This window comes from Mastigoproctus giganteus, chromosome 8 (genome assembly GCF_048544385.1).
Source record: "Mastigoproctus giganteus isolate SK-2022 chromosome 8, ASM4854438v1, whole genome shotgun sequence".
Lineage (NCBI taxonomy): Eukaryota > Metazoa > Arthropoda > Arachnida > Uropygi > Thelyphonidae > Mastigoproctus > Mastigoproctus giganteus.
Window position 1 is genome coordinate 171,203,861 of NC_143582.1, and position 14,060 is coordinate 171,217,920.

Genomic DNA, 14,060 nt, shown 5'->3' on the forward strand with positions numbered 1-14,060 from the left:
CCTTCTAAATATGTTTTATGCCATTTGAACATGTGAGCTTTTGACATAGTATCTTCCCCATAAAATTTTTGCATAATAATTCATAACTTTCAGTTGGTGTTTTCTTTAGTTTTGTTAAAAATTTGAGGTTCTTAAATTCTTTTGTCATTATTCATGTTCCAGTCCAAATGAATGCGTTGGAACATAACTTGGCATATAACTAGGAAAAGGTTCGAAGACAACTACTGTGCCTTTGTTTCACAGGTGGTGCTTGGTGTGTAATGACTGTGTGTACAGTCTCTTTATTTAATAGCCACACCTGGTATGCATCCAGTGCATTTTTCTTCTCTGCCATGAGTCTCAATAGTTCATCTGACATCCATTTAGATCTAAGCCCTGAACTGTATTTCTTAGTTGGTATGAAAAGCCTAGTAGCTTCTCTGATTAGTTCCCTGAGTGCTTTCTGTTTAGAATTTGCTGTTGGCAATACATCAGTTGGTCTCATTTTTACGAAAGCAAAATCCCTTCCCTATACCCTATATGGTCAATATGCTGTGATCACCTCCATCTAGTAGTTCTTTTTCTGCAGATTCTTAATGCATGAAAAATCACTGCTGATAATCAGATCAAGAGTATTGCTCTCCCTTGTCTAACATGCTATTATAGAAAACAATCATCCAATAAATTCACAAGTCTTGCTAGCATGTGGATGACCAAACTACAAGTTCCAGTCAATATGTGGAAAGTTAAAATCCCCCATTATAAGGCATTCTGATTTACTGGCACACTATTTCTCTGTTTGGTCATCCACACTATTTCTATATACATTTGGTATACACATCAATTATTAGGCCTATAACACACCCTTACTCTCATTTTTGTTTTCCCAGTGCTTATGTCACACCAAACTGACTCGAAGTTGCATTGGCTACTCAAATTAAATGAATGCACTAGATTTAATATGCTTCTTAACTAAGAACATAATGGAAGTTAAAGATGCAGCATAAGCTGGTTAAATTAGTTTTATTATTAAATAGTAGCCATCAATCTAAAGCAGTACTTAACTTTATGATCCTTTTCTATAGATTCCAAAAATATTATTGGATGAATCTTTTCTAATTATCACAGAATCTTTACCTTTGTGAAACAATGGAAACCTTACTTGGCAAACAGGTCAGTTTCTGTATTTAGAAATAGCCATTCTTTCAGTATAAGGGAGGGTACACAGAAACAGGAAAAGACAAATATGAAATACACTTTTGATTTCTAATTGTTCACTTCATCAAGTTATTTAGATTTAACTTTTCAAGACAAGACATGTGAACAGGGCCCTATGAAGTATTAAATAAAAGAATTTATTTATTTGCCAACAGTCCTTGTGTCACAAATCTCTACCTGCTGTCACTCATCCTTTGTGCATTTCTTATTGCTTAAATAATTAAGATTATACACACACACACACACACACACACACACACACACACACACACACACACACACACACACACACAGTGTTTTTGTAAAAAGTAGGTGCCAGTACTCATTCTTTGCTGTCAGGAAAAATTTAATATTAAGAGAACATGAAAGTACAGCACACTAAAAAATTATTTCCTGATATTGTTATTTTAGTAACAGAATAGACATATTTGCTGGATCGATGCAGCCACGAATAGACATATTTGCTGGATCGAAGTGTCACTGGTTAGCCTACAATTTTAAGAAATTTTGGTGAAGAAATTGTTTTTGTCATTAACGAAGCTCTAGTTGGGCTGACAATCAGATTCATTTGTGAAAATCCTCATTCACATTCATCTATGAAATTGGTATCGTAATCAGAGCATTTGTCAAATGTTTCAATTCTTCCGAAACCACCTTATCAATAAGGTACCCCCAGAAATCAACAAATTGTATCTATTTCATTTAACTGTAACCTAATTGACAATTTTCTAACTTCATTTTCACCAAATGCCAACATTTCACATTTAGAAGGTTTATTACTTTGTCCTCATTTTCCTTCTCTCGTCATTGTCACTAGTTCTTTGAACTAGTTAAATTTAAATTTTTTTCTTTTCTTTCTTTCTTTTTTTTTTGAAAAAGTCCAAAATGCCAGTGTCATTCGGATATTTAGGTACTGCGACCACATAAACAGAGATAGGGAAAATTTCTGGAAAAATGTGGATAACACTTCTGCAAAACAACAGATGATTATTTGTCGGGGTAAAAGGAAGCCACTCTCTCTCTCTCTCTCTCTCTCTCTACTAATTCTCGAACAGGCCGCTTACAGTTGTTTCCGAGTGGTGTCCAACCTATGGCCCGTGCAGAAAGTGAACTAAAACAGAATTTTAAATTTTGTTAATTTTCTCATTAAATGATTTGTTCAGTAAATGTAATTGTGTATGTACTTAATAAAATTTCCAAATATTTTCAATTTTTCTTTTACATGTAAAAAGATATGGTAAAAGTACCACAAATTTTTCTTGAATTACTCAGTGCAACCCGTGAAATAAACCTAACTTTGAACTTTTTTAAATATGGCCCCAGTACGGGAAAATTATATTTGTGTTTTTGTATGGGTGACTCCCAGAACAGAAGTTAATCTCCGCCTCATTGCCCGTCCAGTTTTTATACTGTCATGATAAGGCCAGTGTGTGCGTGTCGTGTAATAAAAAAAATTCCAACCGGTTGAACTGGGATAGGGGAAAAGGAAGCAGAAAGAGGGGAAAAAAAAAAAAAAGTTTTAATCCCGGACAGGAGATTTATCTCACACGGGAAAAAGTGATTGGACAGAAAAATTTTGTCTGTGAGCTTGTGCGTGTGTTCGTTCTGTAGTGTAGTGTATTGGCCTTTTGGCTACCTGGAAGCAGTGATCACCTGGACTTCTGCCTCCAAGTACTCATCCCTAGCGGTGAGAAGGCAAGGCCTCCCCTACTATCTATTCGCCCACCTCCCTGGGGAATGAGTTTCCCAGGGAGGAGGGGTACTCTCCCAGCCTAGGATAAATTGCTAAGGGAAAAAAAAAAACACAAGTGGGCGAGAGGTTGCTAGCCTGCCCTGGGAGAAAAGGTTGGACACCATTGCAATAGAAGGCTGACCAAACCCCATTGTCAACATCGGGAACATCCCATGATTTGCTCACTGTTGACTAGCATGCCTTCTCCGTATGTGTGACAGGTGGTTAGATAGGTGTTGAGTACCCCTAAGTTGTAGAATGGTAATCCTGCTAGCTCTCTTAATTCGTGCAGCAGCACTAATTGCCTAAAGGGTAGAAATGCAAACAGTGCATACCGAGTTAAGTCTGTCCTAATCCGTTCTTTATATGAAAATTTTTTTCGCTCAACGGAAACTATTTTAAATGTAACTTCCAAGAGGAAATTCAAAAAAACTCACTATAAAAGGAGTTTGTTAAACAGAGGTCTGACTGAGTAATTTAGAATTCTAAAAATGGTTATAAAGTTTTATATAGAAAATATCTTAACATTAGACAACAAAAAATGCAAATTTAGTTAAATAACTAAGCTTATTTGAATAGTAGGTAAATATGTGAAAAAAATTACAGAATGTTACAAATTTCGAAGTGTACTGCATCCAAATGTCACACGTCACTCACTGTTAATAAAGTGCTGGTACAGAGTACCGCCCCAAAAAAAGCACTGTGTGTGTGTGTGTATATATATAAACTCATATGGCTCTTGCTCAATTTAAAGTGATGTCCTTTGCTTATATTCACTGCCGGCACCAAAACAGCAGTGAATATAGTGATAAGGGGGGGAAAGGTGATTAGAATTAATTGCAAGTGCTTTTCCCCAAAAGCAACTGAAACCTAAAAGTTGACATTATTCAAAATAAGTTAGTTTTCTTTTATTATAATGTAGCTTATGACTCAATAGAAATAAAGAAATAATACAAATTATTTACATTTTCTGGTTCAACTCCTATGTCTTCACAAAACTTTTCCATGCCATCAGGCCCAAGCACATCAGGATCATCAGGAGCTTGCAATAGAAGACAGACTTGTTAGAACTGTTAATATCATTACAGATAAAAATACAAAATAATGTGATAAATCATAATAGTCAGTGACTTCAATAATGGGAAAACATTTCTGTGATGCAAGACTGTCAAGTTCTGATGTGCTTGGAGACATCTAATTTCTCCTGAAAAATGGAGAACAAGATGTCTTCCAATGCTCCTGAGCAATATTCTACTTTTGTAATTTATACATCTTAGCATATTTCTCTTGTATGGAACCATCACTATTCAAACTTACATGAACATTTGTTTAAATTAATCTGAGTTAAACTATCTACCAAAGACAATTCATGTAATGTACTGAAACTTGGCTTAAAAACTTATATCCTTATTTATATATACACTATAATTAGTGTATATATAACCTGTTATAGTAATATTAGCGATTTACAGAAATAACGAGTGATGAAATATTTATTAACTAATTTCTCAGATAAAAACTTCTCAGTTTGCATTTAACATTTCCCAATCAGTTGGGAACGAGGTTAGCTCGGTGCAGGCAAAGTTTTTACAGCTCCAGCTAATAGAGAAGTTTTTCTTAAATTTTTAACAATTTATTAACTAAATTGGCATATTAATTTATTTTCTAGAAGTAGCTTTACATTTCTAGTTATGATACTAGTTTATTTTGAACTTAGAGAATTTGTGGGTTATTACTTAGTATCGGTAAAACTTGTACCATTTGAAACTTGCCGCCATTTTGTAGTATCGATAAGGAATAGCATTATGTATATCTCGAACTTGATAGCATAAGGTATATTGTAAAACTAGATGGTGTGATATGTAGCACTGTAGTAGGAATCTGTTAGCTTAGTATAGTATTGGCAATTAATCAATTAAATTTATAAATCCCTTTAATTTTTGTTAATTACATTGTATTTAAACAGATATCATTCCTCAGACTAGAGCAGCAAAGTAACTTGCACAAAGAAGCAAAAGTGCTGTAGTTTGCGGGGGAACTGTAGGGGACGAATCTCCAACGCATCACATTCTAAAAAAAAATGTGCAAAATGCAACATGCTTGAGGATCTCTCTCGAACAGGATATGATTTAGCCATGGAGGATGTCTGTGTGTGCTAGGTGCAGAGAATGAAGAAATTCGCCAACTCAGCGTTCTGATGAGCATCTATGAGAGCTTGAAGAGTCGGGTAGATTCCCTCGAAGGAATTAAAATGGGGGACCCATCAAGTTCACAGCTGCCCAAATCAATGCCAGAGCATGCTCCTATGCACCAGGCAACACAGCGGCAACCTTCAGGGCAGAATGTGCTGATCCCACAGGAGCTAGTTATTGTTGGTGATTCAATTGTCAGGGAAACAGGAAATATATTGTTCAAAAAGGATAGATGGAATAGGATCAGGGTATATCTGCCAGGGTCAAAAGTTGATGACGTTATAAACAGATATCTTTTAAGGGCTCAAAAGGTTGTACACATTGGCACCAATGACATTAAGTGTAGGAGATCTAAGATTTACTAAGCAAGTACAGGTCAATGCTGAAAAAGAGTTGGGCGTTAGGGTTAAATTTGAAAGTGTCTGCAATCCCGCCCAGATGCGATATGAAGGCGTATATGATGAGAGCTTTGTCAATCAATTCGGCCCTGGAGAGATTGTGCAGGGCTCATGGGGTAGAATTTTTCTCAGTGTGGTCTGTGCTTGTTAACAGGAGAGATTGCTTCTACAGGGATGGGATACACTTAAATAGAACATGCGCAAGAATATTTGCTGATGCTATCAAAGCAATGCTAAGTGGGTTGGAAAACTACAAGCTTGGGGTGGGGGGAGGATCCACAGACTAATAGATTAACAGTAGCCGCAGGCAGAGGTGGAAATGATCCTTGCACTGCTTCTATTAGAATGAGCAGCAGCCCAAAAAAGCCAGTTGCTGGGGGATCACGAAACAAGCATATATATGGGCTGTGTAGAGTAACTAAGAGTAAGAACAGGTGCATGTATACTTGCATGTATGCCAATTCTAGGAGTATAGTAAATAAATTTGATGAATTTGAAGTGCTGGTTAAGACATCCAAGGCAGATGTAGTTGGGATATCAGAGACTTGGTGCCACTCAGATATAAGGGATGCAGAATTGTAATTTGGGGAGTATAATGTATTTAGAAAGGATAGAGATGATAGGAAGGGAGGAGGGGTTATGCTGTTAGTTAAGAAACAAAATCTAAGGACGTGCATCCAGTTGACATAGATGGACAGTGCAATGTTGAGTTGGTTTGGTGTGACATAAGCAATAGAAAAATGAGGGTAGGAGTTTGTTATAGGCCTAATGACTCTGATGAGTAACAATGAACAATTATACAGAGAAATAGTCGGTCAGTAAATCAGAGTGTCTTATAATGGGGGATTTTAACTATCCACATAGAGACTGGAACTTGTGGGTTGGTCACCTGCACACTAGAAGAAAGCCTTGTGGATTTATTGGATGATTGTTTTCTGCAGCAGCATGTTAGAGAGGCAACAAGGAGTAACACTCTTATTTGATGTGGGATTTACTTAAAGATGTAACTAATAGCAGGGGTAAAGGGAAGGGTTTTTGCATTCATAAAGGCGACTACAGTGGTCTCAAAGATTTTATAGTTTCTATACAGTGGGACCAACTGATGTTGTCAACAGCAAATTCTAAATAGGAAGCATTCAAGGAAATAATTTTGGAAGCTACTAGGCTTTTTGTTCCAACTAAGAAATACTGCTCTAGATGAACTAATGAGACTCGTGACAGAGAAGAAAAATGCATGGGATGCACATAAATTGTCAGGTGACACAGAAGCCTATGGCAGATAGAAGCTAGTCTGTAATTAAGTCATAAAGGAAGTTAGGCAAGCAAAGGCAGATTATGAAAAAAATCTTTGACAAAGAATAACAGCAAAGCCTTCTATACTTATATAAACTCTAAAAGGAAGGAGATGAATCAGATTGGTCCACTTGATACCAATGGTTTGACTGTAGATGATCATTCTCAGATAGCTGCTGAACTAAATGAGTATTTTGCATCTATATTCACACGACTTATTCAAGGAGGAGATGGCCAGATGTTTCTCAAACTCTAACAGGGAGTTAAATGCTTTTTGTAATAACTGAGAGCAAAGTAGAGGATATTGTTGAAGTTAAATATAAGAAAGGCATGTGGGGTAGATGGGATCAATCCAGTTATTAAAGGAGGTGGCAAAGGAAGTAAGCAAACCCTTAGCCATAATTATGAGAGCATCCTTGGACTCAGGAAGTCCCCTACATCAGTAATTACAGACCTGTTAGTCTGACTTCTGTTCCAGGGAAAATAATGGAGTCACTGGTTAAAGAAGCATTGCAGGATCATCTAGACAAGACAGCAGTAATAATTCAGATACAGCATGGGTTTGTCGAGGGGAAATCCTGTCTGAACAATTTGATTGGATACTATGATGTGGTCACAAAGGAACTGGATGCAAAAAATAATTTTGATATCATATACTTGGATTTCAGGAAAGCTTTTGATACTGTTGCACATGGAAGACTACTGTACAAAATGGAGCAGTATGGCATTAAGGGCAGTTTGCTACAATGGATAAAAGGATGGTTGAGTTAGATAAGACAGAGTGGTAATCAATGGGTACTGCTCTACGTGGACTAATGTTATTAATTGTGTTGGGGCCCATTGTTGTTTTGTATATTTATCAATGGTATTGATGAAGGTATATCAAGCTTAATGTCAAAGTTTGCAGATGATACAAAGGTTGGCAAGGTTGTTAATAATAGTAATGACAGTATGCTGCTGCAACAGGATCTGGAAAAGTTGGGTCGATGGGCCAAGAAGTGGCAACTGAAGTTTAACGTTGACAAATGCAAAGTACTGCATATGGCACTACCCTGAGTGTAACTGTTCATCCCTTCTGAGGATAGTAGCGTTAAAGAGTGGATGGATCCACGTTCCTCTATCTCTATTAATGTTCACTGTGGAACAGATCCGCAAACTCTCGAGCCACTTGCGGTCCCAGAACTTATGCGCCCGATTGGTGATGATAGCATTGTCATATGGAACCACGGTTCCATATGATCCACTCTCGAGCCACTTCCGATTCCATAACACAAGAGAACGGAACACGTGGGAATGAAAAAAAAAAAAAGAAAAAAAGTCATTTATAACCACGAAACAAGTACTGTGTTTTCATTATTTGTCTTGTACTGCTTTTTTCACTTATGGTATTTATTTCTCCGGCTGATATTAGCTTGTGAAAAAGGCATACTCTAATACAAATAGTAATTATGTTAACTTAAGAAAAAAACAATGTAACTGCAGTGCAAGATAATTACGATCCCAAGGCCACCTACTAATTGAAATATCAATATGATATCATTGTCAGCAAAAGCCATAGGCCTTGTCTCAAAGTGCAAACCCCAGCCCACCTATTTGAAATCCACCTGCAATACAATACAATACATGATAAGAAACAAAACATCTCTCAGAGCTTGAACAAATAAACAGCTTGCAACACAGCAGGCAGGTTTCTCAAAGTGAATTATTTGAGACATGTTTGCTATGCCTTGCACTGATTAATATGTTAAAAGGAAATTAATAGAGGCTACTATCAGTGTCACCAATTCTTTTAACTAAATATGTAGTAAACTACGAAGTTTACTTTTATTAGACAATAACTGGGGTGGAGGAGGTACTTTCTGTTTCTGTTGGAGCTTACTTGAATAACCAATACTTTTTTATAGTCTCTTCTCTTCATGCCACTACTATTTGTCTTCTTTCTGCTTTGTTCTTCATATTTTTTACTGTGATATTTCTTCTTTTCTCTTAGCTTTCTACTTAATACATTTGTGTGTGTGCATGCACACACACTAGTAAAATGCTTATCTTATTTAATAAATATTTAAAATTCACAAAAAATTATATAAATTCAAAACATCACTATATTACTTAAACAGTCACTCCTTGTCAAGAGCTGGTATTAACCATTATAGGTATCAAACATAACCTGACTATGAAGTCCAAAACACTCACACAAGAGCTACAGCTTTCAGAATGCAGAAGGTTACTAAAGCAATCATAGCATAAATTCATTGGTTCTGTGATAGAGCAAAGATCGCTCATCAAAATGGCCATTTCTTTCCAGACACTGAAAGCAGCTTAGAGACTGCTTACGAAATTCTGTCAAGAACATATACAAAGTTTCTTTGCAAATAGACAAATGCTTGTAAATATTGCAAGCATTTGGGTACTTGTAACTACTCTAGCCTGTGGTGTGTGTAAAGTGCAAATGTCAGGACAGCACCAAACTTCCCCTCATTTCCACCTAGTAACTCCTGTGGAGGAAAAACATCACATAACAATGCAATCATGCTTTGTAGGTATTGTGGTCTTAAATACAAGGTGCGATTAAAATGAAATGAGAATTGTTGCTTACTAATGCTGTACTACTGTGCATGTTAACAACATTCACATCATGCTGTATTGCTTTTTTCCTGTACAAATTAGTTTTTTTTTTTTGTTGCAACCAGTTAAGTTTTGATTCAACTGTGCCTTTTTAAGTGAATTAGTGTTACTTTGGGGAAAAAAAAAAAGTTATTGCAATGTAAAATTTGTAAAAATGAAAACACTGCAGATAAATGTTTTTAAACATTAATTTGTTCTTAACTTGACTTGGTTCCCCAATATTCAGGATACTGGCAAGGATTTTTGCCAGTATTCTCAATGATACTGGCAAAAACCCTTGTACCACTTTGTTCAAATTAACAGTCTCTTCAAAATAGATTCCTTCTACCTACAAGTGCAGTCCACATTGATACCCCCCCCAAAAAAGAAGATTAAGTTGTTAATCCACAAGGCTTTCAGCATATAATACCTCCCCCATCATGTCTGGAAAGAATTTCAGCGCAGCATTCTTTCAGCATGGCCCTATATTTATCCAACAAATCATCAGGATTCTGTTCATTTAATAAGATTAGTCCCCTTTAACCCCACTCCCAGCAAACACACCCTGGTTCTGGTTTATCCATCTTTTTATGAAAAAAATGTTACATGTTTCCATGACAATTACTCTCCCAATTAAACTAAATCTCCTTCAGCCAGAGCCATATGTACTCGACTATTCTCATCTGGGGCTCGAATCAGGGGTGCATCACTTAGCAGGTCATGAGATACTTGAGTCTCTGATGAGCTCCTAGTTACATTTGTTTCTAAAGCAAGCACCTATTTCTTCAGCGAACCAAATTTTTCTAGTAATGTACCAAGTTTTAATTTGAGATCAGCACTCTTCCTTACATCAGGTGCAAAGAAAAGAATTGTTAGTGGAACTTAGTGTGTCTACTAAAATGATTTTAGAATACATGCTACAGACTATACAAGTGATAAACTCAGTTGGAAATGTCCACAGGCAATTCCAGCTAAGTTATGATATCCTTGGACAATGCATTGAAAGTGCACCTTGTAACACCCATTATTTAGGTAAAATATGAACTTAAGAAAGATTACAAAATTTAAAAACTTATAATATAGTACAGAATTTAAATTAACAAAGTATTTCAAAATTAAACTGTTACCAAAACTTTATCCACTAGTGAAGTTAAAATTATGTTGCTGAAGCTACTGAAAAGAATTTAACTAGAAGGAATACTTTAGAAAAATTAAGAATTAAATGTACAAAATATTGTAGAAATTAATTTCATAAAATAATTGAAATAAGATTTAAATATTACAGAAATCAAATTTAAAAAATTTTACACAAATTTTGTCTACCAGACACCTTCAGTTAATCTGCCAGAGCCAACTTGAAACTTGTCTGCTCTTTTCCTCCTGCCTACAGAAGAAGCACAGCTATAACAGCATCTATATATTTCAGAAAGCATTACACAAGCCAAGCTGCATAAAGTTCATAAAAGCTCCTGCAAATGGCTCAGAGATTAGAAATTAACCTTTCGGGATTGAGTTTCCTGGCCATGTGAGTGCCCTTAGCAAAGTTTTTTTAGCTAGCAAGCAGTGAGTTTGTTTATGAAATTGACAATTTGTAAAAATGAAAACATTTTTAAAAATGCTTTAAATGCTAGATAAATGCTTTAAAACATTGATTTGACTAGGTTGCCCAATATTAAGCAAAATTATTTCAAAAATCCAATTACAATTAAAAAAAAAATTAGAAAAATTAGAAAAAAGCATCAAAAAACATTTGTAAAAAAAACTCATCTGCAAACTCTTCTGCATTATTTATGTATCACTTTATTCAATTTCATCATCTAGATTGGAATTCCAAAAAGTTCTTGCTTTTGTGAGACAAAAATCAGACAACTGTTAACAGGTGCAATCTCTTCAGTCTAATTTTAATATCTATTTTCATGCTACTATCTATTAGCTATACCCATATATTAACTATACTTACTATGTATATATAAACCACGTCTACAATTACTTAGAAGATTTGTAGTGTATTCTGAAAAAGTTTAATATATATTTTAATTAATAAGGGGCACTTACCATTATACCAGACTGATATCTAAGCTGTTTTCCCATCTTAGTACCTTATGGTTATATTAAAAAGGTATAGTTTATATATACTGATATTTACCCCAAAGCTACTGAGGCAGCCTTTACGAACTTAGCCTGGTAGTGCACAGACCCAACTGTAATAAAATTACTCATGCTGCACCTGAGTAGTGCTCAACTTTATTTTTCATTTATAAATAAAGGTTTTTGGCATTTCTGAATCTGCATAGATTCTGCATTCATGTCACTGTTACTATGTATTTGCAACTTATAAAATCCTTCACTGCCAAGCACCACATTTATATATGTTCCATCAATAACTTCAAACATCAATTCCTTTTTGTTTTATATATTTCTTAGACTGTATATCACTGTTATTTTGTATTTGCAACTTATAGAATCCTTCATTCTGCAAGATATTAATACTAGTTCAGTTACTTAATAGTACAGTGGTATGTATGTACAAGTGGTATGAACACAAAGAATTACGGATGGCATGTTTGGATATAAAGAAAGCAGTTGATGCCATAAAGAGAGAGGAAGTGTGGGAGGTTTTGAGAAACTTGGGGAGAGAGGAACACCTTGTGGAGAGAATTGAGAACATGTGCACCAATACAGTGAGCAAAGTAAGAACAGCGATGGGGTTGACGGAGAGCTTCGAAATAACATCAGGGTTGAGGCAAGGAGGTGTTCTGTCACCACTACTATTCATAGCTGTCATGAATGATGTGCAATGTAGAGTGGTGGAACAACTTGGACTGGACCAGATGAAATTCATGCTCATTGCAGATGACCTCTGCATATGGGGGAGAGCAGTGAACAAGTGCAACAGCAAGTCAATATATGGGCTAATATGGCCAATGAATTTGGACTGGTTTTCAGGTTAATATATATTTTAATTAATAAGGAGCACTTGCCATTATACCAGACTGATATTTTACAGGAGAAGAGTGAAGAGAAGTGGCGAGCTTTACAGATACATTACAATGGAAGGGAAAGAGCTAAAAATGGTTAACAACTTCAAGTATCTAGGAAGCACCATTACAAAGACTGGAGTGATAGACTAAGAAATAAGCAGGATACAAGTGAGTGAGAATTTCTATAGGCAGACAAGAGATCTGATCTGGAACAGACCACTGAAGTGTAAGAAGGCTATATTATGTACCAATTCTGAAGTATGCATCTGAAACTTGGACTATGAGGAAAAAGGATGAAAGCAGAATTCTCAGGGGGAGGGGGGCAGAAATGAGATTTGTGAGGAGCATAGTAGGAAAGACAAGATGCAACAAATCAGGAATGATGTGATTAGGGAGAGAATTCAGGTTGAAACACTCCAGGACAGGATTGAAAGGTCCCATTTGAAATGGGTTGGACATGTAAAGGGGATGAATGAGAGGCATTTGATTTACAATTAAGGGACAAAAGACCAATAGGAAGACCAAGAATGAGATGGCAAGACATGATAAACACCGATGTTATTAAGAGTGGAGGAAACTGGAGTGAAATCAACGAAGGAGAGAAGTACACGGACAGGGCATGGAGGCTTCATATGTTGACCAGTGGAATAGCAGAACAATGACAGTATGTATTTAGTGTTTAAAGTGATTGAGCTGCTGAAATTGCATTGTACTATTTATTAGCATTAGTTGAGGCATATGATGCAAGAAAGCAAGTTTATACGGCATAACTCAAAAAAAAAAAAAAAAACTTCCCATTTCACTAATCCATTCATTCCAAATGTTTGTTTAGTTCTGCCTTGAATTTATTTAAGCTATCAACTTCCACAACAACAGATGGAAGTCTGTTCCAGCAATCAACTACCCACTTCTGAAGTATGCATCTGAATAAAGGAAAACTTCTGCACATCTATTCTACAACTGTCTTTCCTCAATCTGAATCTATGCCCCCTCAGGTTCTTAATATGAGCAAGCAGAAGAATCCCACCAGCATTGAGCCTGCTCAAACCATTCAAGGCCTTATACACCTCAATCATGTGTTATACCTCATTAAAAAATACTGGACAATTGCAACACCCATACCAGAGGTGAAATTTAAACCCATGTTTATTTCTTAGTCAAGTATGTTATCCCCCACTGGATCAAACTGGCAATAAGATTTAACATTTTAGGTAAATCCTGGCAACTACTGTTCTGTGGAAATTACATGGAATCAGAGCTACTGTATCTAATAAAAATAACATTTTCCCCTGAATACTTATGGTAAACTGAAACTGATTCCAGTAAGTGTTGAATTCCAAGCATGCCAAATTCACGAAGTCTGACTGTATGATTGAAAAACCTCTATTATAATCAAGCAATTACATATTCACAATGAAAGTAAATCAGAATGAAAAAAATTTTTGATATGTTGCTAAAATTTGGTGACACCCTTTGGGACAAGACACCTTGGAGTGTTACTGCCCACTTTGGAAAGCTCTGAGGCAAGCTGATTTGAACTTTTTTGTTGTTAACATTCAACCAAATTTTCCACTGGTTAAACAGTACACCACTGCTTACGTGTGAGGATTTTTAGTGTAGTTATACAGCACTGCACAAAAAACAGCACATACAAGTCTAGGTG

At 35.9% G+C, this 14,060-nt stretch overlaps 1 protein-coding gene across 4 annotated transcripts in view; it reads right to left on the reverse strand.

The window, feature by feature from the left end:
* SCCRO4 (DCN1-like protein SCCRO4) overlaps nucleotides 1-14,060 on the reverse strand; it is a 240,956-nt gene that overhangs the window by 72,632 nt on the left and 154,264 nt on the right. For all 4 annotated transcript variants that reach the window (XM_090379057.1, XM_090379058.1, XM_090379059.1 and 1 more), the window contains one exon: nucleotides 3,895-3,971. In XM_090379057.1, the coding sequence (XP_090235183.1) occupies nucleotides 3,895-3,971 (77 nt within the window). The remainder of the gene's footprint in view (nucleotides 1-3,894; nucleotides 3,972-14,060) is intronic.